This window comes from Epinephelus moara, chromosome 24, assembly GCF_006386435.1.
Source record: "Epinephelus moara isolate mb chromosome 24, YSFRI_EMoa_1.0, whole genome shotgun sequence".
NCBI classification, from domain to species: Eukaryota; Metazoa; Chordata; class Actinopteri; order Perciformes; family Serranidae; genus Epinephelus; species Epinephelus moara.
Genome location: NC_065529.1, coordinates 42,868,864 through 42,896,563, shown reverse-complemented (window position 1 = coordinate 42,896,563; position 27,700 = coordinate 42,868,864). Strand labels below are relative to the sequence as shown.

At 40.6% G+C, this 27,700-nt stretch overlaps 2 protein-coding genes across 3 annotated transcripts in view; one reads left to right on the top strand and one right to left on the bottom strand.

Annotated features, from left to right (window-relative positions):
* aspn (asporin (LRR class 1)) overlaps window positions 1-4,845 on the top strand; it is a 13,495-nt gene extending 8,650 nt beyond the window's left edge. Inside the window, exons 4-8 of the mRNA XM_050039163.1 lie at window positions 1,024-1,237; window positions 1,520-1,630; window positions 1,876-1,969; window positions 2,341-2,479; window positions 3,961-4,845. Of these exons, the coding sequence (XP_049895120.1) occupies window positions 1,024-1,237; window positions 1,520-1,630; window positions 1,876-1,969; window positions 2,341-2,479; window positions 3,961-4,161 (759 nt within the window). The 3' untranslated portion in view covers window positions 4,162-4,845. The remainder of the gene's footprint in view (window positions 1-1,023; window positions 1,238-1,519; window positions 1,631-1,875; window positions 1,970-2,340; window positions 2,480-3,960) is intronic.
* cenpp (centromere protein P) overlaps window positions 1-27,700 on the bottom strand; it is a 132,232-nt gene that overhangs the window by 62,921 nt on the left and 41,611 nt on the right. The window lies entirely within an intron of this gene.

Sequence of the window (27,700 nt, the reverse complement as noted above, 5' to 3'; positions counted from 1 at the left end):
CAAACACTTTTTCACACAGGGCCATGTAGCTTTGGATTTTTTTCTTCCTCATTAATAAAACCCTTCATTTAAAAACTGCATTTTGTGTTTACTTGTGTTATCTTTGACCAATGTTTAAATTTGTTTGATGATCTGAAACATTTAAGTGTGGAAAACATGCAAAAAAGTAAGAAATCAGGAAGGGGGCAAACACTTTTTCACACCACTGTATATTCAAAACATATCTAAAACACTCTTTAAATTCCAAACCATTTCCAGGCCTTCTCTAAGAATTTCATGACGGTGGGAACATTCTCTAGAACCAAAAACAACAAAATAGATTGCAGACATTTCAGAAACAGAAAAAAGCACATTCATATCCACCATTTGTTTTAAGTACTTTCAGAGCAAGACATCAGTTCCAGTGTTCAACCAATGACCTCTAACTGCTTCCATCTACGAAAAGAGTTGATTTGGTTCAGAACCTTAAATGGGTCAGATTTAGACTCAAGATACGTGAATGACAAAACCAGCTTGTAGCTGTTAAAGTTTCCAGATAAGAGGACACAGCTCGGTAATATCAGTCTAAATGTAGCCTGCAGCCTGACGAGATTACAGCCCCTCTGGATGAGGCTCCCAGTTAAGGGGCAGGGGCACTAACAGCGGGCCTGTCTTTGATCTAGTTGTTGTTTTTCCAGCTGAGAGTAAAGCACATCAAGGCCCTAAACTCTGGATTACACTGTGTTCTATCAAAGCAAACAGTGAGAACAATCTGCAGCTTTGTGCTAATACAGTTGAGTGTTGAATAGTGAAACTGACCTGAACCTGAACAGAGTTGAGGTTTGTTTACATTTTTATCCGTTTTGATTCAGTCCATTGTTTACAGTTTAAATCAAATTCTAATTCTGAGTCAAAATAAAGAAACCAAAGTATGTTCAAAGCAAAAAAAACATAAGTGTCTTTGATTTGTTGAAAATGTCAAACAAACCTCCTCCGATATATGGACCTACTATATTTTATAAAGATTCCTCTCTCCTCCACCAGGGCCTGTTTCTGATCAACAACAAAATCTCCAAGATTCACCCCAAGGCCTTCAGAAACATGGCCCATCTCAGACTGCTGTACCTCTCCTATAACCTGCTGACTGAGATCCCTGCAAACCTGCCTCCCAACGTTGTCGAGCTCCGCTTCCATGAAAACAAGATCAACAGAATCCAGAAGGATGCGTTTAAAGGCCTGAGGAAGCTGCATGTGCTGGGTAATCCAGCTCCCTGTTTCAGATAAGCAATAATCGATGTTCTCAAAGGCCAGGAGTGTCCTTTGCCAAGGAGAAGTCTGCAGGTTTCCATTCAACCCAAATGCTGCAACGGTTCATCTAACTGATTTAACAGTGCTTTAACCAGAGAAGGCTTGAATAAACTGCTGTTTTGAGTGGTAAACTGCAGACTTATCCAGGGCCAACAGGTCCTCGAACTGATGTAATCAGAGATATAATGGATCATTAATAAATACACCAGATGTTCTGTGCTTGTCCCAACAGAGCTGGGCGCCAACCCTCTGGCCAACAGTGGGATTGCACTGGGAGCTTTCAACGGCTTGTCGACCCTTTATATCGGTATAGCAGAGGCCAAACTAACCGCTGTACCAAAAGGTAGAATATCACTCACCTCATGTTATGCTCATTTCATCAAATAAATGGTGCACTCTTCCTTCTCCTCCAGTAACCTACCTACAATATTACTACACTGGACCTCAAGTGTACAACTGAATGAGGCAAAAACACGGTTAACATTTGTTAATATGATGCTTTGATTTAAGTTTAAGTTTTTTTTTCAAGTTGTCATTTAAGGAAGTAACAATGTTTTAGTTATGTTTGGTATGTTTTGTTTCTCCCAGACCTCCCATCCTCTATCACAGAGCTGAGCCTGGACTACAACAAGATCGCTAAAGTGGAAATAGAAGACTTCATCAGATATAAAAACCTGCAGAGGTGAAAAACAGAAACATTTTACTCCAGAAACTGAGATTTAACAGGCTGTTCAAATCAATCACTCTTCAAAACTCCCATTTGAATGTTGTGTTTGTCTTTGTTTTTGTTAATATTAAGATTTCATATAACATTATTTGTGTCCTTTAAGCTGCCAGGTAACTTTTACATCTACAATTCAGATGTTTACTTATTTTTATCTCTATCATCATGTGGTGGCTCTGTTTATGTGCAAGTAAGAATGTGAAGTTTAAATACAGGTATGTTTGTTAATTTGATGTGTAAATCTGTTTTTGTCACTTCATTTCTGCAGAGCTGATTTTTATTGAAGCAGATATTCTGCACCTGTTAACGATGTTGTGTCATTTTTGCAGGCTAGGACTCGGTTTTAACCAGATCAAGTATGTAGAAAATGGCAGCCTTGCCAGCATCCCAAACGTCCGTGAGATCCACCTGGACAACAACCGTCTGAAAAAGGTCCCACCGAGCCTCAACACCTTGCGCTACCTCCAGGTATCAGTATCAGCCGACTAAAGTGCATGTAATAATGCTGATAATGTCGGCTGGGTTTAGTTGACATTAGTGTTAGGACAGATCTCAAAGCTGGAGGCCCCACTACGAGGGCAAGACTCCAGAGATGCTGCGTGCTGTCAATGCGCCTGGACCTAGAATTTCAAAAGTTGCAGCAGGAGGCTAAATAAGGTACTCAGCCCGACCTCCTTCTCCCAGGCCATATCTTCCAGCTCATCCTAAAGTATCCTGAGGTCCCTATGCACATGCCCAAAAAGCCTCCACAGGGAGGCATCCAGATCACATGACTGACCCAACTCAAGTCAGAGATATTGGATAAAGGAGATACCCCACCGTAGGCTTATCCAATGTTAAGAAAATGGTTACTCTTCCTGTCTCCTAAGTGGGCGTGGTTAGCTCTCCCTCCAATCAGAGCCTGTTCCCCCCCCCCACCTCGTGTTGAACAGAGGCTCTGTGGATGTCTGTGTATGCGGATCGAGAAGCAGGTGGAATGAAAATACATTCTTCCTATTATTGCAGCCTATTGCTGCACAAAGCTTGGGCATTTTTTATTTATTACTAGCGGTAAATAACTGTTTGTAAGCTAACTGTGATTTTACCGCCTGTTTATCAAGATCACAAGATCTCGCGAGAACTTGTTTTCTGAGACGGACAGGGCTCAAACAAAGTTAATTTTCTCTTGATCTGTGCGGATGAAAAATGCAGCTTTAGTGTCAGAATGTTGGTAAGATGTGTGGCTTGTGGAAAACGAACCCAATATTTACTTTAGTGACTATAGGGCAAAAGAATTGACCATAAATTGTGATCACGTTCATTTTCCTCATTGACGACAATACATTCAGAGCTGCCGTAAGTCTCCTATGGGGGCGTGGCGCTGACGTCACTGAATCAGGAAGTGAGCTGAGTGGGGTATCTCACTTTATCCAATATCTCTGCTCAAGTGACTCCTCTTAATCAATCTTGATCTCACTGCAAAGACGCAGCTGCTCCCTCCAGATGGCTGAGCGCCTCACCTTGACTCTGCAGAGAAAACTAATTTCAGCTGCTTGTATCCATCATGTCATTCTTTTGGTTGCTACCCAAACGTTTTCATACAGCTCAGTTCCCTTTATGTCTGGTCCAGCGCCTACATCACTGCTGATGCTGTATCAATCCACCTGTCAACCTCAGTCTTACCCTCACATGATAACTACACTTTTTACTCCAAATCTAACAGCGTAGCTGAAGCATAGTTACTGTAAAACATTTCAGTCATCTCAAATACATCAGTTTCCTTCTACTCAGCAACCTGGAGCTATAAAATGATGTCCCACTTTCCAACTTGTAACTCGTTCCAGTCTGTCTTTTCCGGTTGGACTTTGAGTTTCCAATATAAAACTTAAGCAGCATGAGAACAGAACTCCCAATCATTGTTTGTTACTGACAGAGCAGAAAAACTAAACTAATCTTCTCTGTCTGTTTAGGTGATTTACCTCCATGGCAACAAAATCACCAGTGTGGGAGTCAACGACTTCTGCCCCATCACACCCAGCGCTAAGAAGAACCTGTACACAGGCATCAGTCTGTTTGCCAATCCTGTTAAATACTGGGACATCCAGCCGGCCACCTTTCGCTGTGTGAGCGGACGGAGGGGTGTTCAGCTGGGAAACTTCAGAAGGAAGTAGGAAGTGAAAACGATGCATTTTAGACAGCTAAAATTCCAAGAACTGCCCATATCCCCATTACAGTATAAGAAAGGAGAAGGAAATAATTGTGATAGTTAAAACAAGATGAAACTGGATTCCTAAAGTGTTTACTGTTCAGAAATGAGAGAAAATTTCATGTTATATTGATGTATATTAGAAAGTGTAGTACATGTTGTTGAATGCTGGTACCATTTACACATAAGGGTTCTCGGCCAGGGAAAAAACAAACATCACAACAGAACTGTAGTCTGAATGTTGGTGCTGAAAATGAATGTTAAATCATAAGCTACAACACAAAGAAAAATTTCCCAACAGCTACAGCCAGTATACAGGGGGTGGACGTAATAACATTAACAGCTGTTTACTATAATGAAATTCAACACAAGTGCCCTCCCTGCCTTTGAGAGGTGATCCTCAGCTTTTATCCCTGAACTTTTGCTGTGTCTACTTTCCCAGGAAAAGAGCGCCTCCCTCTGGTCACAATAATTCCACCCAATGGAGTGACTTGAGTAGTATTACATGCTGATGCCTAGTGATGCCTTTAAGTTCTTTTCTTTCTAGTTTAAAAATTAGATAACTTTTAATAAAATATTACGAAAAAACATTTCTAAGTTTTAAACAACAGTGAACAAAATACTTTCTCCTCTTTTGCCATTCCTTACATATTATATATACGCCTTTTTTAAAGTTGAGACATGGTAATCATCGTAGAGGAGTCCCGATATGGCCAAAGCTGCAAAATAACAGGAGCCACCACTTTTACTTAATCACATTTTCCCTCCAGCAGAAGTCTGTAGAGTCAATGAATGACGCTGGCATTACTTAGTGCAATAAGTCACTCTGAAGCCCCATGTCTGTCTTTACCTGGATGTTTTATATTATCTCACTGCATGTCTGTGTTGTCTTTATTTAGAAGCTGAGAGCTACATGTCAGACTGGATTATACATTGTCCTTGATGTAAACCCAAAATGTCACTTTGTTTTAATGAACTGTAGCAACCAGGTGAACTACAAATATTAAAATTATAAGCAGGTGATGTAATTCTCAATCTGGAATGTCTGAGAGCATCTTTACAAACATGTTTCCTCCAGTGTTCTCTCCTCTGAAATGGTGCTATATTTATTTAGTATGTCTTTAAATAAACCTGGAACACCTCCCCATTCATGGTGTCAATTTTTGTCAAAATGAAACGTGGGCTTATGTTGGAAAATTAGCTTTTGATTTTGTTATTTGGGCTATTATTGTCATATACTCGTCTTCCAGATCAAATGTGTGATGTCTTGACTTCACATGTGCAAAAATTAATACACAAGTTACTGGTTGTGAAGATATTAGCAGAAAGAAACCCTAAAAGCTTGATTACTGAGGTTTAGTAATCATTAAAGGTATACAATGCAGAACTTTTTTTTTTTTTTTTTAAATGTACAGACTCATGCAAAAGTAATTCCTCTAAATGATGACTTACAACCCTTTAGAAATGTGTGATAATGTATTTATCTGCAGAGAGTCTGCTCTCTCCCTGTATATTCCAATTTTCTTCTTACTTTGCTGTTTGGGACATTTCTTGGCGTGTAAGACCCAGCCGATAACAGTGCACAGGTGAGGTCAAGACTTTATGAAAAGGTGGCAACCAGGTATCAGCATGCATCAAAGAGGAAGCTATGAAAATCAAGGACATAGTGCTAAAAACCAAGAGTGAATCTAGGGTTGGCTTTCACTGCACTTTCACTTGCGAACACTGAAGGACAGGATGAAGAACAATATGGAGGTAGGTGTTTGAATGTTGTGTTTACAGTCACTAATAATTCCTGCATGGTGTACCTTTAACTCTACAGAGATTCCAGAAAAAGTTATATATGAACTGCATTCTTAGAGAAGCTGCAACTGACGATTTTATGAATTGTTGATGAATAATTCATAGAATGAATGTTATAAATAATGTTGTCATCTATATTCGTTTAGTCTATACAATTTTCTCAGAGCCAAGGCTTAAATTCTCAAATACCTCGTACTGTCTGCCCAGTAATTAATAGATTTTTAAAAAGATTAGCATCTACTTTTGGTCGACTACTCAAGTAATCAACTTCCATTTCAACACTGATCCTTACTCAGGGTTCAATTCAGTTCAATTCAAACAACTTTATTAATCCCACAAGGGGCAATTAGTTATGAGCAGCAGGTTGTCGTGATACATGTAGCTTACACGGCACACAATAAATAATTAGTACATCAGACATCAGACAACATCATACACATACACACACCAGGAGCTTAGTGTGGAATAATAAGAAAGAGCCTATGATAGCCTATTAATATAATCACTTTAAACGTACTGTAGGGGTTCAGCTTTGATATTTGTCCTGAGGATTACCTTGTTTAGCTCATAATGAAATATTATTGGTTATGCTGGTGTCTTTTTTGGGGGCTTTTTGCCTTTATGAGATAGGATAGTTTAAGCGTGAAGGGGGGAGACAGAGGGGATGACACCCGGCAGGGGGCTGCAGCCGCTGAGGCAAGGACACTGCCTAAGTGTATGGGATGCCTGCTCTACCCGCTAAGCAATCAAGTGCCCCCAGTGTCTTTCCTTTGTATGTAAAATAATAACTGACCAGTTCAGATGTGGAAATAAAATGAATTCTCCACTGTCACTCCAGCTAAATGTTGTTACTAGGAGGCTGGAATAGATCTGTGGAGCTGTTCCTTTGTCAACCAGCAGATGTCACTGCACACTAAAAAGTTGCAGACAGTTCCCTTGATGTCAGTGAAGGTCTGGAGATTGATCCAGGAGAATGGAGACACTCGGAGGGATTGGTTCAGATTTCTATATTGTTGAGAGACTGTGGCTTCCTGGGAGACTGTCCCTTTATTCCATTATACAGGGGACCATTGTGACTACATTTTGTTATGGGTTTTTGCTATGGTTGCCAAGTATGTCTGCCACATCACTATTAAATTAAAGAACTCTATAGTAGCCATACTTCTTTAGAAATTGGTAAAAAACAACAACAACAACAACAACAACAAAAAAAACAGAGGTCTTGTAAAAGCTACATTTCATTTATACTGCACGATACAGTAGTGACAGTGACGCCAATACTAGATGTTTTATCTTTAAAGCTGCAACATTTCATCACATGGAAATATTTTGGCTCTCTTGAAAATCACATTTCCCTAAAATTCAGCCTGATATAGTTAGTATCTAAGGAAATTTTGAGCTCTGCACTTTAATTTACAGTTAATGACGGAGGCTTGACCAATGTCCAAACATAGATGAATTTGTAAAGATGGAGTCACTGAAGTGTTTGGCAGGGCTGAAGGTAGCCATGATTCAGGGCTGTTGTCACGTGTATTACAGACCTGGATCTCCATCAACAACTGTTAAAGGAGGAATGTTTAAAACACAAACTCACTGAATGGAAGGAACTGTTTTTAGTCACTTATAAGTTAGGAAAATATAATCTACGGCGGGTGGCAACAAAAATCCATCTAATGGAACAGAAATTTCACTGCTGAGTTAATTGTTTATAACAAAACAACCCCAAATGACAGGCAAGTTACAAACTTTTTCCAGAGCTTTCAACTGTATTACACTGTCTTCATCAGCTGATAGTTTGTTCTGATGTCTCTCCATCACTTTTTCTTGTAACATTGCACCTGGCTCAAGGATGGGTTTAAAGAAGGTGTGCTATAACAGATAATTGATTTATCATTGTAAAACTTTTAACCCTGCAAGAAATCATGACAGAAATCCTGAAAGATTTTTTACAACTGACAGCACACAGTAAAAGGCCTTGCTTTTCTCAGTGATGTGTCACCTGTACAGTAGCTCCTTATCTAACCAGCTCACTTTGTTTTAACATGTTCCTTTAATGAAGAGATGGCACACAGGGCTCACTCTGACCTAAGACTGGAGATCTGTTCATATTCATCAATTAAAACTAGTAAAACTTGAGTGTTGTCAGCAGGTTGTGCTGAACATTTCATTGTTTTACTTGATAACGAATATTTCATCATCTGCTGCAATTTTACTGAAACAAGAATGGGTTTGGTTTTAAGGATTTTAAGGATTATGTGTAATCTTTATGGTCATGTGGCTATTTACTGAATAATAACAGGCAGGGCAAAGCAGCATATTTAAAAATAGCCAATATTATTTCCATCCATCGTTCCATTAGCTAAACCTGCTTATCCTTAAAAAGGTCGCAAGACAGCTGAAGCCAATCCCAGCTGAAGAGCATTCTACATTATTTCTTTAAACCTGCATTAAAGGAGCAATAAGGGAAATTCATCATTTCTAGACTGAAGGAATTAAAAAATTGCTATGTGAAGAACTAGAGGTGTAATTTCATCTGGAGTATAGCATGACTTCACACACCCTCTCGCTGTGTTGATCTCCAGCCCATTGTTTACAAGCTGGTCCGGCTGCGCGTTCATGTACGCTCATGTCAATGAACGAGCCCTGGTTTGTTATTCAGGTTAATGTGGGAAGAAGCAGCAGGTTTATCGGGCAGCTGAGTGAAGCTGGGTGACGTGGAGGCTGCGGAGGAAACACTGGGATGGGTTAATGTCTGGAGCTTGAGTTATTGGCAGCTCAGTCCCAGCAATGGGTCAGGCGTTACGGTTGTGTTAAGTGAGTAAGTTAGTCCAGCAGCCCAGCTAACATTTCAATTAGCATTGTAAAATGTAGCCTCCCTGCGAGGCTACATTTTTGTAATATATTTGCTGAGATGGAGGCGAGGCTCAGTGATTAGAAGAGCTGATAGAAGCGCTCCATAGCAAGCGATGTTTTAGCCTAGTGGGCAGCGCGCGAGCCAGCTGCCCACTAGGCTAAAACATCGCTCTCACTCACGGAGAAGAGGAGGAACGTTAGCGTTAGCTCCCGGTGTTAGTACTAGCCGNTAGGCAGGGGAATAGCTAAACACAGCAGAGACCGAGACATTGCTAACTGCTAGACGAGGCGAGTGGGGGGGTGGGGTGGTGGAGAGCAGAGGTAGAGGGAGGAGTGGTTCATGACACACTTTGTTTTGGTCTACAGGCAGTGCACAACAGCAAACCTAGCGGTGAAACGATTTCGCTTTTTGCCCCTTTAATTAACTTTTTGAGGGCCACTTGGGGACAGCACAACAAGCTGTTAACATTGCACTAATGTATTATAAATAGCACTGAGAGTGAACCAAAACCGTAACGTTGAGGGTCACAATACCAAAATCATAAGCAGCTAGATGGTAAAACACTGTGGCGCTGATTGGAACAACAGAGTTGTAGGTTAATCACTACCTGCTCACAGCCCAGACACACCAAACTGACATCACAGAATTAGCAGCGACGAAAGCCAACTGTTGTGTTGCCTCACATCACCTGTGTCAGGCAAGAAGTTGCACGTGAGCAAACCGCAAAGAGTACAGCTCACGGCCAACCAGCATGTACATTTTGCGCCTGTGTAAGAGGAAATAACTCCTCACACCAGAAGATGGCAGTAGTCTGTATTTGTCATTCAAAAAGGGACTCCGGAAGACCGTCATGATGCTAGTTAGCCTATTAGCACGTTGACAACACAATCACATGTTGAAAGAACAAAGCATATTTGCGCCACAATAAGACAAACCATCACAAACTGTTTCTCTTTAAGAGCTCAATGGCTGTTCAATGGATTCCACGTTAAATGTGCCCAAAGCTTCAAATAATGAGGTGCACGTATATAAAAGTAAGCCCTGTAAACAAAAACCTCAGGCTTCAGACTGCTCTGAATACTCTTTTTACAATGTTTTTTTGTTTTCTATTAAGACAAGCTGACACCAGATTGTGACAGATTTCACTTAATGGTCATCTGTTCCAGGCACACTACTGCAAGTGTGCACATTACGAAGCCTACACTGTTACATGCATCCCATGTTAACGTCAAGGAAACACGGAATCTTGGTTGCCGATGTTAAATTACTCCTGATTCTGGATAACATTCCTGCTGGAACATGCTGGAGGACTTTAGTTTAGAAGCTTTTATTAATGATTTTGCACGCTAGAAAGTGCCGCTATTCTCCACAAAGTCATTCTACAGCTGCAAATTTGCGATAGCGAGGGCATGACCATCCCTACTCTGCCTTACCCTGACATTTTGAACCTAACCGCAACCAATCCCACTCCTCTTGCCTAAACCTAACCAACCCAACCGATGAAGGCAATGAGTAGTAGCCTACCAGAGGGAGAGCATCGCAGGTCATTCCTTCACTATCCTAAAGTAGGAAATGCAAATTTGACACCTAGCTGCAAAGATGGTGCAGAGATGTGAAAGAACCAGAAATGCTGACCAATCAGAGTAGACTGCGCTTTAAGAGACAGCCTTCTCAGGCAGAGCGTGAATACAGGTGTTCCAGCACAGACATGTAGACACGTTCTAATAGCAACCCAAAATACAAGTTTGACCCGAAAATAAGCAAAATAGGTTCCCTTCAATGTGATGTTCCTGCTGAAACAGGTAGTGCGTGTCACATTGTGAAGGCCACATCTCCTTACATAAATTCAGGCACCCAGTAATTTAACGACACTAAAAGTTTTCCATTTTTGCCTGGCTGACAAAAACAATTCCAACAGTGAAACACACACAAGAATGATGAATGTGATGAAAGCAATGTGAAAACGTGACGGGCTGAGTGTGTGTGTGTTTTCTTTGCCCTCTCAGTCTCTGTGGGAGGCCCCTGTCAAACAGCAGCCAGCTCCTTGCTGATTCCCAGAAACCCAACACCTGCCAGCTGCCTCTCTCTCAGATACATCTTTACCTGAAACTGATACCTACAGTCCACAGAGAAAATGAGGCTGAGCTGCGGTACAGTATGACGACGTAGTGCTGCAGATAGTTTGCTTCTGGACTGTTTTGTCTTTTTAAATGAAGACTCGTTGTGCTGTGGGTGGGGTGGAGGGGAGCTGCCTCGCTCTCTTTCTCCAGGAAACATATGGAATAGATCTGCTGGTTGGCCAGGCCTCGTTCTGCCACGTCTCACAGCCACACACACACACATACAAACACACACACACACACACACACACACACACACACACACACACACACAGAAAATGGTCCTAACTTCAGGCTTTTACCTCTCCTCACTCTTTGCTTTTACTCCTCTTTATCTTCTACTTTATTCTTGTCATCTCCTCACCAGTCTTCCGCTTTTACTTCCATCCATGAGTTTCTCTCTACCAGCTTTCTATCCTGCACAGACGAGTCTTCAGCCAGTGGAGTTCGAAAAATACGCTGATCACCGATATGAGGATGCTCTTTATGTTAAAGCAGAATACCTGTTAATTATGTCCCAATTCAGTTGCCACCTCCTTCAAAGTGTGAACAAAAAGGATCCTAAGAGCTTAGAAGGGCCAATTTTCCCTCTCATCTGTGGTGCTATCATCAGTCTAGATTGTTTTGTTGTGAGTTGCTGAGTGTCTGCGATATCTGCTGTAGAAACGTCTGCCTTCTCTTGAATATCTAGCCAGTATCTACTGCTAGCTCACCTGGCACCACTGAGCAAGCTAATGTTCCAGCTCAACTGAGGAGGACGCCGTTAATGTTTACAACTCGTACTGTTACGAACATGAGCCTCTCATCTATGCACAGATACTTGCTTCATTCTGCATGGTGATACGGATACATGTAATAGATCTAGATTCATTATACTCAAGACAAGGCAGAAACCTGAATGGCCCAAATCTCCAACACTCGGCAACTCACGCCACAACAATTTTCCTTCTTTTGCCTAAACTTGCATGACACAGTTTGTGTATCCTAATGGGTCCTTTACAATTACGTGATTCTTATGATGTGCAAAAAATAGATGGAGGGCAGATAGTGAAAAATTCATATACTGTGTGAAATGGATATACAGAGTTCCTACACATTTGGAATTTCAAAATTCCATACTTTTCCATACCCTAATTTCCAGACTTCTCTGCGTTTTGTTTTGTTTTGTTTTTCCAGAGAATATGCGACATCTGAGTAAATATATCAGTGTATCATATTTCACATCATATTTAATTATTCTTAAATTAAGAATAATTAAATATGATGTGAAATATCGACTATTAAGAATCTTAATAGGCGATTGTAGCCAAGTACCATAATGGCATGCAAATAAAAACTCAGGTAAGTTCAATGTCTGGGCTGAGGCAAAAAGGTTGGGACTCTGGGTGCAAGCGATGCAGTAACGAGACGTCAGTGTTTTTTCCTTTCATGTGGCTCAGAATCGCCTTCTCCCCCATGTTGGCGATGTCAAACGATTACACACAAAGCTTGCATCTAGCTCTGTGTGTGAATTGGGAATCCTTGGCCAAACAGTATTTCTATACAGTATTGTCAAGCCATCCATCCAAAAACTTGCATCCACCCATTGTGAACTACGTGAAACTCGTCTTCTTGTCGAAGGTGCAGTGTTGGAGTGAAACTTGATACCTGGGGGACTGGAGGAGGGTCATGGGGCAGCGGACTGGACATACCACTTGTCAATCAGGTAAAAGGGGTGGTATGTTTTCTGAGATGTTTGCTCTCACACAAACTGTGCTTGGCCTGGCATAAAACACGATCCCGATTGATCAAATTATTTTTGGAAATACCTAATTTTCTATTTTAGAAAACAGTATTTTAGAACAGTGGTAATAGTCTGGAAACATAAATATTTTTCCATACTTTATTTTTCATTTTCTATACTTTTTAATACCTGGAAATTGATCAAATTTATTTCCATACTTTTTCATACTTGCGTAGGAACCCTGGATATAGAACATAGTGACTACAAAAAAGGGTTAGATAAACCTGCAGGCAGCAGTTATCCAGTTGAAACTCATGTTGTATGTGATCCAAAGAAAACAAAGAAAAGCAACTTGACCAATATCCTGGTGAGGACATGATCGTCGTTACAAATTACCTCATCCTCCAGACCTCCTAATGTTACTAATGTTACACAACAAGCTGATGAAAGTGTACAAGACTCCAGTGGACTGTAAGTATTTTGCGTGTGGTTGGATCCACAACTGAAACAACTCCCATCTTGTTTTGGGCCAGATGAGTAAATGTGCTTGAGTATAACTGTCTTCTATATTTCAGCTGTGTACATGGATGCATCACTGTCAGGCTATTTTATGTCCTACTTTTTGGGGGATTTAAAGTGGCCTTTGTTGTTTCACAATTTGATCGGTTGGAACAGCCGCAAACAGCATAAATCATAGGCATTGGTACAGTGTTGGCAGTCTTTGCCTCCAGTGGCTTGCCCTCCATATGGACAGTGCACTGATGTATGACATCAAATGCCAAGAAGCTATTTCAACAATTAGAGTCGAACAATCCACAGAGTGACAGTCACTAAGCAGTCAGTCCTCAGAAACGTATCACATGACCGAGTGGTACAGTGTTTCCCAAAACGTTTACGGCTCCTCACCTCACCTGAAATAAAAAGCACCTGATGTCAGACTCAATTATACATGTTTTAAACATAATTTTAGGCTTGTTGAGCTTAAAGGAAAACAAGCAGTGCTGATAATTAACACAGCAGGCGATTTTTTTAAACCAGCATCATCTAGTAACTACATTTTAGATGGGAGAAGACGCATCAAGATCTTTCTAATCAGCTTAGCAGGTGAATAACTGATAGACCACAAGTTAGTTATTTGCAGGACTAATTGGGACAGCACATCACAAAGGCATGTAAGGTTTTACTCAATAAGGTGAGGAGGTGTCAAGAAACTCACCACTGCACTGCAGGTTAGTTTGATTATCACCAGCTGTTTTAGAGACTGTGTCAAGTTGAAGTTAGTTTAAAGTTCACACTATCCGCCTACATTTGTATCATCAGTGATTGTGTTATGTTACTGGATTATGATGAAATAATTTTCTGTCAGTAAGCTAACTGATGGATCTTTCTGCACTATAACATGACATCATTGTGGGGGAAAAACAGCAGGATATTACTACATTTCAGATACTGAAAATGTCCTATGTCCTTCATTCCCCAGCCATGTGCGTTAATTCTTTTACCTAATTCTGTGTTGGTGTGATGATGCAATATTCCCACATTCACTGAAGTATGAGTGAGTCTCATATTTGTATCTCCTTTTCCTCTTTGAGTCGGCTCCTCCTCTCCAGGCCTCGATAACTTCTTTCAGGTGAAAAGCTGCTGGACACTTTTTTTCTTCTTTTTTGGGGTAAAAACTGTAAATCTGTGATGTGTGCTGGATTTATTGTTCCTTCTCAGCAACGTGTCTACTTAAAAGGCTTTTTATCTGCCCGGGGAGATAAATCAGCTGTTCCTTTGTACAGTTCAAACATTTTATATCCAAAACAACAAATTCAGATCACTTTTCCAAGCTTCTACCTTATCCTCCTCTTCAGCCTCTCTTAATGTTAAACTATTTCTCATAGGACTCGCTCATCTCAAAGCCATACAACAGGCCAATAACAATGATTTTATAGCTTTTATAGTTCCATGGCATCACAGACTTTAAAGCAGTCTATAAATAGTGTTCAACCTTATTTAAAATCTTCACATAGCTGAGCGCTCTTCAAAGCTAGATTAGTGTCAGACCTGACAGTCATGAAGTTCTTAATCCAATCTGACTTGTCAGAGTGAATCGACTTCACAGTGACAGTTGAGGGCTTTAATTTTCTAACTTGGCTTGTAGCAAAATGAGACTCAATCTAGCCAAACTGGAGTTTGATGATAATTAGGTATTTAATGCCCAGAGTGTCAGAAATATTTTCCATCAAAGAGACACTAGGAGAAACATTGGGATTTCATGGTTTGCCATTTCTAACATTATCTTTGACATGTTTGTCTTCAGTAGATGCGGTGAATGACCTTGATTATGCTTTGCGCCTGGAAGAAGCTGGTGAGAGGCCAACAAAAGAGGCAGAGGAGGCACGGAGGGAGCTCAGGTTTCCAGAGTATAAACTGAGGACAAAGTGGGCAATGGTAGAGTCATTAAGCAAGAGAAGGCCGCTGCTCTCAGCCTCTAGTCTGATTGGAGACCCAAAAACTTCATCAATCACTTCACAACTCACTAATGAATCCAAGGCTACTGAAAAATCAATCCACCTTCTAATTCTCATTAACTTTCCAGCAAGAAGTATGTGAGCACTTTCCTTTCAAAGCTGGTGTTCCAACTTTTAAAAGATTTCATGCCCAAATCCATCCAACAAGTTAAACTTAACTCTGCCTCTCCATGATATCTCAAGCTTCCTGTCAAACAGCTACAGATGAGTCCTTTCTCTGCAGAGCCCATAGAGCAATAAGTTTCAGAAGAATTCCCAAGGGTCTCTGCAACATACAAGATCAGGGTCATGTGAGTGGATAAAATCCCTCAATCTACAGGAAAAATGTGTGTTTATCTGCGGTAGATAAACTGTGATAGGTGATTAAAACAGGTTGTGTAAAAACATTATTATTCATTGAATTGAACAATAATGACATGTCATAATCATCATCTCTGTATTCAAAAGTCTCTGATGAAGGCCCAACAATCATGACAGGTAAAATCAAATCATTGTATCTGTAGAGTGCCAATTAAGGCCCAGATCACACAGAAAGCATTTTAGCAGCCGGAGGCAGCTTTTGTTTTTAATGAATATCAAGTTTTTTACTCTGCGTTTCTTTGTTGCACGCCTCGCGTTTCTGCGCTCTAGGCGCCTGGTATTTTTGCTGGAGCACTCTGAACTTCTTGAGTCGAAAATACTTAAAATCAGAGCAGAGAAGTGCCTCACGTCATCTCTGCTTTTATTACATTGTCTAATCAGATGATTTGAGCGGTGGGCCTCCTGTGGCGGTCACGATCAATTTTACACTTGGTAAACAATGAAGGAGAAACTGGTGGTGGCGGTTGCTGGATACCCAGAGCTACATGGCCCGATGAGAGACAGCAGGTTGTCAAACTCCAGGTGAAGCTCCTGGACCAACGGGTGGCACTCCCTGTGATCCACCCTCTTTTTTAGGGTCTCATGTACCCACACAGATCTCTGTTTCCCTGTGCCCAACAAACTATTTGCTGACAGCCTCTCACCCTCAACCAAAGTAGTACCCTCTGCCTCAACATTTTAGGAACAAGATACTAATTACTGCAATATAAATAAATAAATAAATAAATGGTAGATTGATTACACAGGAAGGTTAGGGTAAGGGGGTGTTGTCCTGGTTGCCTGGCAACAATGAAAAGGCGCTGCAAGCTTTCTTTTTTAACTAGTGGCACTGGCTGTGAAAATGGTCTGAAACAAACACTGTTGGACTTTGTGCTGATAGGCTCCAATATATAAATGTCTTTTTATAAAAAATAAAAATAATTAAAACAAAATAAGATGGTCCCTTAGAATAATGGGAAAAAAATTGTGATCTCGATTCTGAGCACAGAAAAAAAATTATAATTTGACCACAATCATAAGAGTCTTCACATGATGAAGAAAAAGACATTAGCTGTCCTAGTGTTCATGCGTTTGACTGTGATTAGTGTGGACATGGTCTTAATGGACAGAGTTACTTTCATAAATGCACATGAGGGGAAAAAAGGGAATATTTTGGGTAATGGTCAGGACACTAAGTCCCTTCTATGTTTTAAGCCTTGCACATTTTCTGTAAAGTTAACAGTTACAAGTCCAAGCATCAAAGTGTATTATCACAGGTCGTCATTAGGTTGCTGCAGAAGCTTGTCCAATCAGTGCCTCTCTCAAACAGCATGTCGTCATGTTTTTTAGCGCTCTGCAAATCCTGCATGGTTCCTGCCAACAAACCCTAAACAACTAATGAGGTACAAAGTCTCTCCACACTGTCAGAAAGAAATCAAACATTTTAGGACACCAAAATCATAGCCAAAAAAAAAAAAAAACTCTCAAAAGTTGGAGTAACTTGGACATTTAGTCTGTCAGCGCTCACTCAACACACCTTCACTGTCCAAAAACACACAAACACACACATACACAAAACTGAAACGTACACCAACAACTCATCCAGAATGTAGCCAAGGCTAAATGAGGCCAGTGAAATTAAAATGTTTAGAGGCAAAGACTGAAAGGCCTGTTTGTTCATGTGAGAGAATCCCAGCAGTGATGCTTTCTGCAGGGAAAAGACTGACATGAAAAATGAGCAATGAGGATGACGAGCCAATTGCTGTCTGGCTCTGGAGTGGAAAAACCTGGCTTATGATGAATGTGTGTGCATGTGAGAGAGAGTGTGTGTATGAGAGAGAGGGAGAGAGAGTAGATGTAACTGGGAGCATCGAAATAGTCAAATAAAGGCAAAAGAGTAAAAGTAGTAGAACTATATCTGTAAACTAATAAAAAAAATCTGTTGCTTGACTTTTTCTACCGAAACCAGGAACAGACACTTTTAACTGATGAACAGTTGTGACTCTTCTTTCATTCAGAGAAATAATGTGCTAATTATGAAAGGTGTGAAGTAGTAAATGTTCAGGAACATTTAATCCAGGTGCCTGTTGTACCAGCTGAATGTAGAGTTCATCTTAAAAGGGACGGTTCACCACGAAATCAAAAATACATATTTTTTGTCTTACCTGTTGTCGTTTTTATCAGTTTTGACTGTTTTGGTATGAGTTGCAAAGTGTTGGATATAAGGTCTGTAGGGATGTCTGCCTTCTCTGAAATATAATAGAACTAGATGCACCGACAAGTTTGCATTTAGTCATGGATGTGCATCTTGTGCTTGTGACAGTGTGAGATGTAAACATAAATGGCGTCCTCCTTGACTAAGCTGTAATGTTAGATAGCTTAGTGGTGCTTGGCGAGCCAGCAGTAGATGTACGCTCCCCTTGCATGGTGGTGGGTGTAGTTCAGAAAAAATAAAATAGTTCCTACATGAAACTTCTCACAAGGACTGTGGATTATCTTAAGTAAGCGGGTCATAATTTCTGTAAAGAGACGCTGTTGTAGAGGTTTTTTATTATTATTATTATTTTTTACATTTTTGTCACTTTGAGCACCACAAACACTGTGTCATATTGTCCCATTAATTTGAAGAGAAGGCAGACATCTCTACTGCCGATATCTCCAACACTCAGTAACTCACAGCAACTCTACCCATTGTAGATTGATAAATAACACCAGAGGTAAGAGGAAAAATATGTATTTTTAATTTTGGGGCAAACTGCCCCTTTAAGTTTGAGTGTAGTATAAGTGACGATAACTTATAATGTAACTGGAAAGTTTCACACTGAACACACCACTTCATTTGCACTGTCTGTACTTATGCTACAGATTAAGTAAGTCGACAGTAACACTGTCACAGGGAGTGACATTTCTTCTGGTGCATCATTCAGGTATAGGTGTAGAGAAAGAAACTACAGACAAGTGACAGGGAATAAGAACCTATCAACAGACTGTAAACGTAACATGTTTAAGTGAACTAGCTAATGTGATACAACACACATTTGTCCTTTTAAAACCAGCTCAATATTGCATAAAGCAAAAATAATTTACTGATTAAAGCTGACTGTATCACACATAAATATGGTCATCTTACTATATAATGACGAAAACACTGTCTGTGAGTGTGTCTGTCTGTCTGTGTGTCTGTTCCACGTTTTTCTCCTCACTGACTTGATCAATCCATGTGAAATTTGGCACAGTGGTAGAGGGTCATGGGAGGATGCGAATGAAGCAATATTACATCAATTGGCCAAAGGGGGGCGCTATAGCAACCAACTGAAATTGCAAACTTTGAATGGGCATATCTCATGCCCCGTATGTCGTAGAGACATGAAACTTTGCACAGAGATGCCTCTCCTCATGAGGAACAAATTTGCCTCAAGAACCCATAACTTCGGGGCGTCGGTGGATTAGTGGATAGAGCATGTGCCCCATGTACAGGGCTGTTGCCGCAGCTGCCCGGGTTCGTCTCCAGCCTGTGGCCCTTTGCTGCATGTCATTACCCCTTTAGCTTCTATAAGGCAATGAATATTGCGGAGGGCGTGGCTCATCACATAAAGGTGTATAACATCTCAAGGGTTTCACCCATCACCACGCAACTTTGTAGGCATATGACCACACATAATCTGAGGGGACCCCTCCATTATTGACCCCATCAAACAAAATGGGGGCGCTAGAGAGCTAATTTCTTATCTAGGCCTAACCGCCATATCGATTTTTACTAAACTTGGTAGATATGTAGAACAGGACGCCTCAAGGTGACTGGAGAAATGTAACTCTAATTGGAAACTGGGTGGCGCTATAACAACAGAAAAATGCTTAAAAATGGCTAAAATGCGACCGATCGCTGTGGCTCCCCCTGTGGACCAATGTTGGGGTTTTTTTCTAATTTTTGGTATGACTAAGTCATGGTATGGTATGCTGTACATAATCAAGGAAGCTGTCAGTGTGTCATTCTGTCAGTCAGTCATTCTGTCTGTCCCACGTTTTTCTGCTCACTGACGTGGTCAATCTATGTGAAACTGCACATACTGTAGGCATTGAGGATTGGCATAGGTTGAAGGTGACAAAGCTACCAATGGGTATGGACTAGTATATAATAACATCAATAACGGGGTCTGGAAAAGGTCCATCTTGGTGTAAAAGATTCTGCAGATAAACACCTGAGCAGTTACAAGCTTCTGTTACAAGTGACCAAGTGGTGCCAGACAATTACTGTCTTATGTAAATGAAACATAAAGTTTTACTTGTCTTCTCTTGTTTCTTCAAAGTAACAGTAACTGTACTGCATAAAATCAAGGTTTCTGGTACTAACGTTATGGCCAAACTGCTTTGAATTTGTGTTAGGGGTATGCTGTAGCATTAATGAAAGGCACAGGAACAGACAGGAGAGCAGAAATAAGAGAGAAAGACAGACAGCGACAGCCAGAATCACAGACACTGTTATTTCAGCCAGTAGCGATCTTAAAGCGAGAGCTTTTGAAGAGCAGTCCAAAAAAAAGAGATTTTATCCAGATGGAGTCGACTGCTGAGGAGACAGCCGTGCTCTCCTCATCACAATTAGCACAGGGGGGAACATTCAAGACCACAATGTCCTATTAAAGAGACATAATTACATTAACATGGGAACTTCCCAGAATTCCCCTGCTTGCACAAACACATGAAAAACGCATTGACTTTAACCACAAACAATAATATGGATGAACTGTAACTGTAGTAGGGAGAGGACAGAGTGGGCTACTGTTCTGAGTCTGATTCATCAACTGGAAAAAAAAAAAAAAAAACATACCATTTTTACTGCACATCGGTGTGCCTTAAACCTCGAGAGCTGAGGTTAAATTGAAATAGGTTAAAGAAACTGCTGTTTCCAACAACTGAAGCTACCTTATTTTTGCAGGAGCTATGTATAGCAGCACTGAAGCAGTTTGCTGATTTATTAACTTAGCAATCGATGGAAAGTGAATCTGCAACTATTCTGGTCATTGATTAATCATTTGTCAAGCAAACATGCCAAATACTGTATGGTGCCAGCTTGATCACTGTGAGGATTCGCCTCTCTAGTAGATTCAAAATCTTTGAGTTTTGGACTGTTGGTCAGACAAAACGAGTAATTTAATAATAAGACAGGTAGGTAGTAAGAGTAAGAGTTAGTGCTTCATCACACCATTAAGCGGCACAGTGAAATTCATTCAAGGTTCATTAATTGTCATAGTACAACACAGAACTGATCCTTCGCGAAACCCCACCCCTCAAATGCAGACTGGCTAGTTATAGCGTAGCCAAGGGTCTGACAACTGCTCAGCTGTGCTCCATAGACTCTAATGCAATCGTCCCAGATTTTCTTCATTTTTGGGCTGTTTTGTGGATTTCAAGCTAAATGTTGTGCCTGGGTTAAAATAGCACTAAGTCCAAGCTGGGCCAGCCTAGCTCTTACCCCGGCTCTCTTCCCTCTCTTTCTGTGGTGGTCACGCAACCCTCTGTGGCCTTGGATCGGTTGGTCTGGCTGCGTGGTCAGAAGATGCTGTGGGTAGCGACTGCCTCAAGGTCCAATTACCGTTCTTCCTTCTCTGATGTTGATGAGTGTATCTCTGTCATAGTCCACACTAGGGCTGTACCCAACGCCGAATTGCACCAGTAGAATTAGATTTGGCTGCTCAATATGACTGTATGACTATTTGCTCCTTTTTCCCATTAAGACTTTCAGAGTTTAAATGAGGCTGTGTGACACAGCCAGTGTGTGACACTGACATGCACGTAATATAGTAAAAAAGCTATCTACACCAAGGATGGGTTGCAAATGTGCAACATTTTTTGCTGACACTAGAAATCAAACAAAAGCCAGAGACTGTATCATATTAAATTGCTGTGAGCTGTAAACTCACCACGTCTACACAGAAAGCACAAAACAACATGATTTACGAGACTTATGGGTCAAAGCCTCTCCTCCTCTGAGCTGCTGCCTTAGGTTGCAGCCGTCTGTACCAAAGAGCAGAGTGAAAGTGAAGAGCAATCACTCTGCAGCAAATCAGGACACCAAGACATCACCAGAAGTACACTGCACACCGATTGGCAAAAGAAGAACAAGATCAACGAGAACAAAATAAGACCACTGGACTTGAGGGGTCTCCAACTGATTATTCAAATCTCCTTTCAGGTGGCAGCCTTACTCCATACGAGCTCCAGTAACACATCAATGAGGAGACAAGATTGAGACAATAAGACTGTGACCTTCTTGAACACAGGGCTGCATAACTGATCCAAGTATGATCATGATCTTCTGGATTCAAGACAAAGTTTACTGTTAAAAGTTTAAAAAGCAAAAGTAACACTGCAAATGTTGTGCAGCCATCTTACACCTCACAAAAAGGCCAAAATAACTTCAGTGGAAAATTCCTCAAACACCCAGCAGAGCTGATGACTTATTGCCCGAGTGAGCCAAATATATGGCTCTGGTCAACTCTGAAAAACAATAACATGGAATCAGACATGAGCCTGATGTTTTTGTTTTTTTTTCTAATCAGTAATGACTTTATCAAGAGCAGACTGAGTTCATAGACTGTTAGGACCTTTGAGGACTGAAACAAGCACTAATCTATTGGAGTTTAGAGGTGGAAATAGTGGTTTACCAACAATAGATCTGACATGGTGAGAGCAGTCTCCCCCATAACTGAACAAGGCCTCTCTGTTTGGGGCACAGGCTACATCTGGCCACAGGTGAGCTGTGTATAAGCTGTAATTTTTATCTTTCTGTAAACACACTGGAAAACATTTTCATTCTAAAGAGCAAACAACAGATTTAAGGCCTTTGCACCATAATCAAGTTGCGTCAATCTAATTTATAAACTGACTCTGAAACTCAAATTCATCATTAAAATTTTCAGAACAGGTCACACTTTCTGCTTTTTCGCATCAGTCAAAAGGCCCAGAGAGTCTTTTGACCAAGAAACAGAGAAGTAAATGTTGTGTAACCTGTGGGACACATACATCTGCAACAAGAGACAGAAACAGGGCAGAGGTGGACAGCGGGCCAGCAAGAAGTGGAAATAAATGGAAGCAATGACCTTCTTAAAATCTTCCACGGCAAAGAGAAAGTTAACGTTAGCTTATCCACAAATGCTCAACTGCAATGATGATGCTCACTGCAGAGTACAATTTAATAGCTGCAGTGTCACTTTATAATTGCAAGACATTGGCAGTAAGTGGCAACAGCCAGAGAGGTAACTCCAGTGAGAAGGAGAGAGGCAAGGGAGGAAATGTGTCCTTCTATTTTGAATCACATGGCGAATTTTCACAATATACAGAACTATAAACCTCATCTGAGTCTGGCTTCTCAGTGATCATTTTTATCGGATGAAAGAAAAACAAAACAAAAAAAAAACACACAAAAATTAGACTTGGAGTGCAAAAGCTAGGGCTGCACCAGACTCCGAACTATGCCAATGAAATCAGATTTGGCTGCTCAATAGGAATATTCCACTATTCATTACCTTTTTTTCCATGTAGATTTGAAGAGTTTGAACAGGGTTTGGTGACATTCTAGGTGACAGCAATGTTATTTTCACGGTCTATGTGTTCACCTTATAAGGTAACAAGCCAAGTTAGCCACCATGAGCTAGTTTTTCATTTCATTTCATTTATTTCCTTTTGATCCCTCCCCGGGGTATAAGGGACAAAAATAGCAATAACAAATCAGAGCAGGCGGCAACCAATGTACAACAAAATAAATAGAACAGAATTAGTGTACATACGTACAAGTCAAAGCAAATCAAGAGAAACTATTCAGGATTTTCTTTCAAAGTTTCAACAAATTTGACAAAACCTTTACTTTTCGAGATGACATTAACTTTTGAAACTTGTAAATATTTGGATTTACTCCTTAGAACTGTCCGACCAACTCTCTTCTCTCTTTGTTAAAAAAGGAGCACACAAGTACATAATGATATTCATCTCCTCGATTGCCAGTCAAACAAAGAGTACATTGCCGAGGGACATTTTCACGGTCATACATGCGCTCAGAGATAGGTAACTTATGATTTCCACACCGAAACTTAGACAAACAAATCCTTTCGGCAGGTCTTAACATAATCAAATAAGGTTCAAAAGTGAAATCAGTTTTAAACAATTTATAACTATCACATAAAGGGTTGCTTTGTAATTTCTCAAGCTATCTCTGTAGTTCCATGTCAGATAATCTACGTTCAATCATTAATTTTAAATACTTAGGATTCATCCGTCCAGCGTCATGCCATAAGTACGATAAACCACAATCATCAAGAATATTTTTAACTTTGGAAATCCATTTACACATTACACTATTGTCATCATACAAAATCTTGAGAACAATAAACACAATCAAAGAGATTTTTGTTGTATTATGACTAATTAAATGTACCCAAAAGTTAATCATTCTCATGTTTACCTTTAAATCTAGACTATTTCGACCAAACTCTCTATAAATAATACAATTTGCTGTGCATTTATTAACATTAAGTAAACATTTCAAAAAAGATCTGTGAAGCATTTCAATTTGGTCAAGTTTATGAAATCCCCAGACTTCACTTCCATATAAAAGCTGGTCAAATAACTCACATTGTATATCAACAGGTAACTGTAATCTAGTAACTCTGTTTTCCAAGTACTAAGTAAGTACTAATGAGTACTAACTATGCTAATGAGAGTTTGCAAACATTTTTTGCTCACAAAAGATATTTAACAAAAGCCAGAGACTGTCAAATGAAGTTGCTGTGAGCTGTAAATTCACCACTCATAAGCAGAAGGCAGACGACAACGTTATTTCAAAGCCTGACGGGGTAAAGCCTTTCTTCCTCTGGGCAGCTGCCTCTATCTCACTCAGACTCACCCTGGGTCTGGGTCCGCAGCTGCCTGTACCGTGGAGCAGCAGGAAACCAATGAGTGCTCACTCTGCTGCTAAATCTAGGGACTGAAATTTGATTTTTTTTTTTAACTTAAAGGAGGCAACCCAAGCAAAGGACTCAAGTGGATTATTGAATTTAGCATTTCAGGCAGAGTTGAGATGAATTGTTGAGATAAGATTAGATGTCATTTTACAATAGCCAACAATCACATTCCTTGCACTGTGTGCATGAAGACAATGTTGATAGCAATCAACTTTTTTTTTTTGGTAAGAAAAAAAAAGGTGTCCCTGGGAATCATGGGAGAAAATCATGATCTCAGTTCTGAGTGGAAAAAAAAAAATCTATTTTTTTTTACCAGAACTGTGCAGCCCTTCTTAATCAACCTGTTGCAGAGTGGTGATGCCACCTGTAATTGAGTAACTGTGTATTTACCAGCACTAAAAACCAGCATGACAGAGTTATTTCAAATAAAAAAGTCTTATCCCCCCCCGTCTCTCTGGGCGAAATAAAAATAAAAAAATCAAGGAATGTCTGGATAACAAACAGTAGTCATTAGAGAACAGAGAAATATGTAAAACAACCCAGCACTGGAAACCACTCAACAAATAATGCTCTCCATATGCCCCATTATGTTTTGGTCCACAAACTTGTATAGATCACAGGCCCTCAATTAGTCACATCATACTGCACTTGTCACTAATGACTGCCAGCCAGCTATCAGTGGGACTTATTAGTCTTCATGAGAAGCACTGACAATGTTAACAAGCTGAACAGACGAGACAACCTTCGCTCTGCAGTATTTCAGGCGGTGGAGAATTCAGTGATATTAACAGACTGAAGACAAATGGTAAAAGACTTTATATTTGATATGTATACTGACGTAAGAACCATGAACTCTGGTGTATAGATTTAATATTGAATTAATTCAGTATTATATTCTTTTATATTGTGTTTAAAAAGAAGTGAAAAGCCCTGATGTTTGATGTCAAACCCAATTTTTTTCACAGTAAAAAACTCATAAGTGCAACATGTTATGTTTAAATGCAAAACCATTCTGTTTTTCTGAGATCTTATCAACATAAAGCCTTTAACTCTGAATCATTCCAGTTTCATTTTCAGCAGCCTGAGGTCCAACAGTGAAGTATGGTAACCTAAAAACACATGTTGACTCAGAGTCTCTGTGCTTTTATCTCTCTCAACAGCAACACACAAAGTGCCTTTGAGCTCTAAGTCAGCCTTCATCTCCTGACTGATACAGATGGTAAATGCTCGGCTATTACAGATGACATGAAGTCAAATTAATCACAGTTTGAAACTTTAAACACAAGGGGGTCACCAGAATAACTGGAACGACTAATATTTAGTATTTAAACAGATTCAAGTTCAGCATGAAAAACTTCTGAGCCAATGCTAAACTGTCCCTCTGTGTCTGTCTGGGAGAAGGAAAACGCCAGGAATGCTGGGATAACAAATCCAGTAGTCATCAGAGAGCAGAGAACAACTATCCAATACCACCGCACACTGGAACCCAGTCAGCCAGTAATACTCTCCATATGTTTCATACTGGTTTAGTCCAAACCGTCATGTCTCAGTTGACAGTCTAATCAGAGCAGGTCTCTTGTCCAGTACCAACAGACAGAGACCATCATCAAGACACCAACACTGCAGACACAACACAGCGCCAAGACACTGAAAAAAATAAAAGATGTGATCAGAAGGAACAAAAGTGCTTGTTTTATTTGCCAGAATCTCAACATGGAGGCTTTAGAAATCAGTTGTTTCAGTTCTTTAACTTGTGCACATCTTTCCTGTAAAACAAATTAATGCCAGTTACCTCAGTCAGTCCCTACCTTCCCTACTTACCCTTGAATCTTCCAACCCAGATTTTAGGCACATCAGGCAAACTTTAAAATTGCGTAAATGTGGCTCAGGTGGCAGCGTGGCCTTCTACCAAACGGAAAGCCAGAGGTTCCAGGCCAGAAGTGTCCTTGGGCAAGATACTGACCCCAAACACTGAACCCCAAATTGTGCGTATGAATGATTATCTGATGAGCAGGCGGCACCTCGTATGGTAGCCTGGGACACCCCTGGGACACCAGTGTATGAATTGTGCCTGTGTTGCAAAGAGCTTTGAGTGGTCACTAAGAAAAGCCCTATATGAATGCAGTCCATTTACTATTTAAAATTCAAAATGCAGAGATATTTTTTTTAATACATAGGCTTTCACTGTATAGACAAATAAATCATCAATGTTATATGTGCAAAATAAACAACAATTAATACTGAACTTAAATCTAATTGTGATATTTATCAATCAAACGTTTGCTTGCAAGACTTCAAGTAAACCCCATGAGCAACTAAAGTGTCATTTCATTTTAGAGTTGGGTTGATTTTTGTTTTTGCTGGTTCAGTCTGGTGTAAGATCTTAAACCGATTTGATATTATGCAAACTGGCTGAACCTGCATTTGGCAACTTCAAAAAGAACACTGTCCATCCATCCATTTTCATCTACTTACCCAGGGCAGGTCGCGGGGGCAGCAGGCCGAGCAAAGCACCCCAGATGTCCCTCTACGCAGCATCGCTTTCCAGCTCCTCCTGGGGGACCCCAAGGCGTTCCCAGGCCAGATGAGATATGTAATCCCTCCAGTGTGTTCTGGGTCTGCCCTGGGGCCTCCTACCAGTGGGACGTGCCCGAAACACCTCCAGCAGCAGGCGCCCAGGAGACACCCTGATCAGATGCCCGAACCACCTCAACTGACCCCTTTCAACGCAAAGTAGCAGTGGCTCTACTCCGAGCTCCCTCCAGATGTCCAAGCTCCTCACCCTATCTCTAAAGTGCAACACACACCGCCGCCATACGCCGCACATCAAAACGCCCGCCTCCATTAGGGGCCGTTCAGATGTAGCGTCTTTTGCGCGCATAAATCCATTAGTTTCAGTGTAGATGCGCGCCAAGTGCGCTCACTAGGGATGCACCGAATATTCGGTAACCGAACATATTCGGCCGAATATTGCAAAAAAAACACACATTCGGTATTCGGTGGAATAAGTTAAAAGCAAGGCCGAATAATAGTGGCGTGTTTTGATAACGCAATCAAACAGCGTGCCGTGACACGCGGAGTAAAATGTTGGCAGTGTGGCGATCCGTCCCTCACTGCACTAAAAATAGTTTTGAGCGAGCAAAATAGGCTTAAATCATTCAGCACACTGTGCGAGCAGCCTACAGATTTCAACCA